This window comes from Juglans microcarpa x Juglans regia, chromosome 1S (genome assembly GCF_004785595.1).
Source record: "Juglans microcarpa x Juglans regia isolate MS1-56 chromosome 1S, Jm3101_v1.0, whole genome shotgun sequence".
Taxonomy (NCBI): Eukaryota; Viridiplantae; Streptophyta; class Magnoliopsida; order Fagales; family Juglandaceae; genus Juglans; species Juglans microcarpa x Juglans regia.
Window position 1 is genome coordinate 2,189,694 of NC_054595.1, and position 6,918 is coordinate 2,196,611.

Here is a 6,918-nt window from a genome sequence, read left to right on the forward strand (position 1 = left end):
TGCTTTCTACTACCTTTACAGGATTGAAATGCTTTTTAGCTGCCCCAGAATGGAAAATTCAGTGGTGCTCTTTAGCCTTATAGTCAAGGGAAATTGCGGCAGAGGAGAAGAATTATGAGAAATGGAAACAAGCCAACGCTTAATATAAAAAACAGTAAACATAATTATGAAATTAAAAAGGCTAGTAGCAGAAAACCAACCAAAACTATCAGTAATTTGCATCACCTAAAACCAAAAGTTTCCCATTCTCTATGATTCCTGAACCATGGACCTCTACCTTTGTCATTTAAAGACAAAGGCAACAGGGAAGGTAGAGAGCCAGTTGGTTTTCCCATAACCAGCCCACAGAGAATCCTGCTTGTTTGTGCGTTGGATGTGAGAAGAATGTTATTTGGAAGTTAATCTAAGGACCTCTTTGGTATTTTGGCCGTTAATCAATGCTGGAAGAATGTTACAGATCCACATCGATAGAGTAGCCACCTCTCGGGCTCGTTTAATAGACATAGTTTTGAGTAATTTACTTTTTTCAGTCTTTGTATGGTGGTTCTAGTCACTTAAGATAATCTATTATGACAATCTGATTGCTTCTCCTTTACCCTGTTACTATTATAAATGCAATTCTTCCAAAGAAAATGATGAAGAGCGCACATCAATCTTGCTCCTATGTCAATCTTGCAGTTTCCCATAAAATGTTGAAGATTGTAACTCCAATTGTAGTTGAAGTGATCTATCTATTTTTCTCCAAATAATAATAATATATTTTTAATCTATCATCAATTCAAATTCATAGTACAACAGTCAGCTATAAGATTGCATAATTATGTTTTATATATCTGTATTAGCAAGTAGGTAACACAGAAATTAATCATACACATAGACATCTTACAAAGCCACCTCCCTCCCCCCTTTCCCCAAAAGAAAAGAAGAAAAAAGGAAAAGAAAAGCCTGCTCAGCAAGAAAAACTCTCTCTTTAGATTCTTTGAGACAACGTCAATCAATCCAGGTGTAGCTCAGAAATTATTTAACTGCTGTATGAAATTAGTATAAACACTAACATGGGAAGCTTTATCAGAACAACATACCAGAGGGCTTTTCAGTTGTCGGATGTCTTATTATCCGCTGCAAAATCACTGTCCTTGCCCTCCTTATATCCCGGCTACACTTATCAGCATGCTTACTTAAATTATCAATGGTATCCATAAACACTTCCAGCTTCTTCTTGATCTCATCCATTGCCAGGTTCACTGCCTCCTCTTCTCTGAGGGCAAAATCAGCATTCTGCAACATTGACTCAATCTCAATTTCCAGTTTGTTGACCATTACCCGAATGGTTTCCAAGTCCTTCATGGTAATGTATGTGCCAACCAGCATTGAGCTGATTACCTCCCTTTGTCCTTTCACTGCATTTTCATAGCGCTTCCAAAGAGCGTTGCACCATTTTCCCACTGAACCTATGGGAACAACCAATGCACCTGCCAAAGCGGTTACAACGGGAGGAGCTGCAATGGCAGCTGCTACCACCGAGAGAACCAACACCGAAACAAAAGCAGCCACAAAAAGGACATTGGACACTCTCCTCCAAGTCTTTAGATTTTTCAATTTCTTATCTAGCTTTCGTTTCCTAAGCTGCAACTTTTCCAACATTGATACATGGTGCTGATAAACTGATTGAAACAGTGCAAAAAACTCGTCAGTAAATGGGTCCCCAGCAGCCTTAAATTTCCTTAGTTCTTGCAATGTCTTTGCATACCTCACCCCATCAATCCCATCTTCTACTTCTTCAAAATGCTTAACAGCAACTTGAATTATCAACTGTTTATCACGTGTGCGCTTCAGGCAGTTCTCAAGGGCAGCACAGAAGTCCAATGTCTTTAGACTGTTCTCAAAAAAATCTTCCACCAATGAGAACAATTCTTGATTGTTCCATATATCTCTTTTACACTCTAGAATGACTTTAACAACTTCCTGGTTCATTTCAAGCAGACTATTGGTGACCTCTCTGAGTGAGTCAAAAGATAAGGACCGAACCTCAACCCCCGAAGCAAGCGAGCTGATGACCCGGCCGGTTCGTTCTTGGAGGGTGGCATCAAAGGACTGCAAATCTGGATCAAGCATACACGCCGCCTCATAGGAGCTCAGATCGGGCGTGAATTGGGTATTGTTTTGTATTTGGAGGGATTGGGCTGGTGGGACATCAACATCAGTCTTTTTGCTAAATTTTCCTCCCATCACATGCAGCTTTTACAGCTAATAACGAGAAAAACCTCAGGAGAGCCAAAACTGTGCTTTCTATACAAATGATCACTTTATTGTAAACCGAAAAAGAAAATTCAGTTTTTTTTTTTTTCACTTCAATTAGATTGAAGCAATTTCAACTCTACGAAAAGCACAGTAATCCAGCTAACCAGATCACACTATCCAAAGAAATAATACACTAAAGTTTAACTAAATTCAGCAAAATCAGGTGTCGATTGCGCTTGGGGAAGAAGAAAATAGCTAAATTCTAATCCTTTCGATAAGAATTTGAGAACCCAAAAGCTTACTCTTCAGATAGCGACACAAGCTAGACCCAAACGAAAACAAATGCAAGGCTCCAAGATCAAAATGCCAAATTTCCGGGCAAATCTTACCTGCTTTCTGTTTATGGAGTGTTGGGTACCTGAACTTCAGCTGAAATCACAATAATTAGACGGGCTTCTCTCACTTCTATCCTCCACCCCAGTAATAATTTTAAAAACTAAGATCTCTGTGAAGTAGTACACGATCTTCAAGAAATAATATTTAGGAAATGAACAAACAATTACGGAAAGACGCCCGTAAATTAAAGAAATGCTTTGAAACAGGACAAAACTATCAAGAAAGAACAGGTTCTTAAAAGCAATAACGACGAGGGCTATGCGGGGAAGAAAAACGAAAGAGCACGGAGGCGGCTTGTAGAGAGGGTTTTTCAGCACGGGAAAGGATGAGGAAAGAGAGGGAAGACGAATGTCGTCAACCGTGCATTCTCTACATAGTTTCAAGAAACTCCAGCAGTGCTACAATCGAGATATTCCGTTTCTGACTCGCAAATCAAGCCAAGCTACTCGAACTTAATGTAGTTATTGGAAAAAAGAATACTGTTTTAGAAATTTCGAAGAAGTTTCTAAGTTTCAGAAATTTTAAGATTTCACGTTAAAAAAAATCAATACGAATGAAGTATTTATAATTCCGTATAAATGTTTAGAGAATATTATTATATATATTCAATAAATAGTGCAATACAAAACGCAAATTATAAAGTAGTCGACGAAAGTGGTGCGGATACCTCGAAAACTGGTTTGACACAATGTGTTTGTCCTGCATTGGATTCCCATGCACTTTTGCGGAAGTCCTTAAAACAATGTAAATGTCACATTTTGAGTTTGAATGTGGTTTTATATTTTTTTTCTCTATTTTGAACTTGAAAAAGAACTATTTTTTTTTAATGTATATCTCATATTATGCAATAATTACATAAATTACAGTTATACAAATTACAATTATAAATATCTGTTTTCTAATTTTTATTTTCATAGTTTCGTTTGGATGTTGAACTTGCGATAAGTCAATCCAAATAAGTCAATCCAGTCGTTAACAAGTTTCTATGAGATTGAACCTATTATCAATAATAAATGCTACATAATATCATTATTAACTTTAATTATTCATCTAAACTATAAAATACCATACATTTCATTTTCCTCTCATTAATGTTATTGATTTTTCTAATCGTCTTTCCTATTTTATTCTCTTGATGCATTTGAATCGAGCTATGACTTAGGTCTTGTTTAGTTGCATAGATAAAATAAGATAAAAAATTTATAAATAATAGTAAGATAATTTATTAATAATAGTAAAATGATTTAAGTTAAGATCTTTATAGAGTTTTGAGAAAGGAGGAAAAAAATGAAGAAAAAAAATTATAAAATTAAAATAGGGTTATAATTTACCTAGCCTATGATTTCAATTGTCTTATGAAAACATCAATATAAATCATTTTTCATAAAGGTGACCCCATAGTTAAGTTGCTTGTAACAAAAAGCAAGTACTACAGACATAAAAAAAAATTATATAAAAATAAATTTATAAATTAACGCGATTTTATGTGATTTATTAGATATATTTTATGATAAAAATAATTTTATAATTTAACGTATAATAGCAAATCACGTCACTTTTTGTAGCTAAAATATTTTTCATAATAAAATACCAAACTCTAATCTAATTGTACTCTCATTTTTTTCAGAAAAAAAAAATACCACTAATCTCAATTCTAATTTTCATTCTTGATTTTTCAATCTCACCTAAAACTCTTCCAACCTGGTGACATCCTATCTTACCTTAATCATTAAAACCAATGTTCAATGCTGATAGGACAAACATGATTTCAATTTCCTGCCGGATACAAAAGAAGTACTAATTATTTCTATGAGCAAAAATTCCAACAAAGTCGTTGTAGTATAGTGGTAAGTATTCCCGCCTGTCACGCGGGTGACCCGGGTTCGATCCCCGGCAACGGCGCTTTTTTATTTTGACAATCTCTTTTTAGCTTGAGGATGCTTCAATATACGGCTATCGATCTGGATGCAACTATATCGGAGATCCCTTTTCAAATCCTAATAAAAGCTTCTCAAAACTATATATGCAGAGTAGGAGAGATCGATCAAGTAAAGGAAAGGAGTGTGAAAGAAATCATTGTGGGTCACTTTTGAAGATCGGCTTGGCTGACATTCCCGAGCGCAAAGAAACTGAGACTCAAGGGATCAGATTGCAAGGAGATGGTGGACAAGATCAGTAGAATGATGAAGTTCAGGTCAAGAAGATCTTGAAAAAACTGCCTGATTGTGAGCCGGGATCTCACTATATATCTTCCTATTGCCAATAAGATGTACAATACACAAAGAATATAATCAGCTTTCAAGAACATTTGAATGTGCTTTAAATATTTGAATACAGCCCATATAGATCACTTTATATCTAGCAGATAGTAAGTTACAAGAGCATGCAATATCTTGTGAGCAACTTTTTCATTCAATGCATGCAGAACGTACTCTTGCTTACCAGAATGATCATGATATAGTGTACCACCATGTTTTCCGAAATAATGCATTCAAAATGCAGATCATTACATGGGAAGAATTGTCAGAATAAGCCTAAAGTGCAGAAACATCAGAGCAGAATGCCTCAAGGAATGTGCACGTTTAGCAGCTTCATTGTTCCTTAACGAGCTAGCTAGGCTTTCTAGATGTAAATTCTCACTTGTCCATTTTAGTATGTTTGCATTGCTACATAACCGACGGCCCACTTGTGTAGGAGATGGTTCAAATTGGACAAACACTGGATGAGGTGTGTTTCTCATCAAAGCCAAGAAAGGATCATCCTTCAGGATTTCCTTCAATCCCAATTCTTCTCGAGAGAAGTCCCCAAAATCTTGGAAATTTAAAAAGATTGCAGTAATATATATCTATTCTCATGAATTAGGACTTAGACAATGCCAAAGCCTCCCTTGCTGCAGACTCTGAAACTGGATCCACAGATTTTGAATCATATATAACCATATATCTTCTACAAAAGAAGACCAAACAAGGGAGCAGCAAAAGAAGAGAATAATCTTCAAAAGCACAATCAAACGGATAAATCAGGTCCGTTCCTGCCTCAGCAAATATATATATATATATATATATATATATATATATATATATATATATATATATATAGGGTCATTTGCAGCAGTGGCATTCCAGATGATGGTTTGGCCATTGGAAGGAGAGTAACAACAAAGGTGAAGAAATAGCCATTCCTTTAGGAGAGTTGCTATCAGCTATACTATTATGATAAAATCCTGCAAAAGTAAGATGGAGTAAAGGAACAACCTGTTAAAAGAGGTTAATTCGAATTACCTCAAGGAGAGGAATTCCCACAGTGCCAAATATTTGCTCGTCTTACAGTTCATGTCACTTTTTTGTTTGCAACTCTATGTCGCCAAAGAGGCAACTAGAGTTTCCTAAAAAATTATACGCTTTAAGATCAAGAGATCTAGATGGTTTCTATAAGGAAATATAGAGAGAGATGAGAGCTTTTGTATTTTTTTTTTTTTTTGGTACGTAGACTTTTTCCACACTTAATTTTAATGTACGTAAACTCTTATTTAAAGAGTTTTCACATGGAAAGTTAATTAACTTCCCTAAGTTGTGATAGTGGTGGGGAGTTAATTAATAACCTCCCCCACCCATGTGGACACATCCTGGGTCATGGGGTATCTACTACCAATATCTCTCACTTATGTACAAAGGGTGTAATGCCCATTAACAATCTCCTCCTTATCTCTCAACCGGTTATCCCTTATAGAGAAAATGAAGTGTGCGACTTGACCAGAAAGCAAATGGTATGAGTACTATATTAAGTCACCATCTTACTAACACAATACATCACTCATAACATCTTGTCTATGCTCCAAACTATTTGATCTCATTAGGTCAAGGGTCCTTAATCCTTCACGGGTTTATAACTCAAAGCAATTCTTGATCTCACATTATATATAAATATGCTCATGATTATATCAAGTCAAAATAATATAATCAGCTTTGAGACACATAACAAGTATGAATCCAAACTATCTTCCCTAGACACTCATGTCAATTCAATTAAACTTGACTACTTTTCTAGACATGCTCTACGAGACTGTATTATTCGTGGCCTTAAGAAAACATGCTAGAGTAGAAACATCAAGTTTTCATCTCATGACATAGTTCCAGGTTCAATGGCCCAGGAATAGATCATTTATTGATCCATTAGGGCTCACATATTGATGGCAAGGGCCTATTCAATCACTCCCTCATATGGTCGTCTATAGTACATACAGTATGAAATGTATGATACGATGGAACTCTCACTTAATTG

At 35.7% G+C, this 6,918-nt stretch overlaps 1 protein-coding gene and 1 non-coding gene across 3 annotated transcripts; one reads left to right on the top strand and one right to left on the bottom strand.

Moving 5' to 3' along the window:
• Window positions 1-805: 805 nt before the first annotated feature.
• LOC121247052 (UPF0496 protein At2g18630-like) lies at window positions 806-3,144 on the bottom strand. Of its 2 annotated transcripts, none has more exons than XM_041145382.1 (2): window positions 2,631-3,144; window positions 806-2,238 (listed from the first exon to the last, which is right to left on the bottom strand). In XM_041145382.1, exon 2 carries the CDS (start codon window positions 2,227-2,229, stop codon window positions 1,069-1,071), a length of 1,161 nt encoding a protein of 386 aa, XP_041001316.1. In that variant the 5' UTR covers window positions 2,230-2,238; window positions 2,631-3,144; the 3' UTR covers window positions 806-1,068. The 2 variants fall into 2 exon arrangements, with proteins under 2 accessions (XP_041001316.1, XP_041001315.1); XM_041145381.1 differs by having other exon boundaries at window positions 806-2,247; window positions 2,631-3,142.
• A 1,323-nt stretch (window positions 3,145-4,467) lies between these two features.
• On the top strand, window positions 4,468-4,539 carry TRNAD-GUC. The gene has a single exon. It is a non-coding gene; the product is annotated as a tRNA-Asp (tRNA).
• The last annotated feature ends 2,379 nt before the right edge of the window (window positions 4,540-6,918 follow it).

Coding starts and splice junctions, on each gene's coding strand:
- LOC121247052 (XM_041145382.1), bottom strand. CDS start 2,229: ATGGGAGGAAAATTTAGCAAAAAGACTGATGTTGATGTCCCACCAGCC.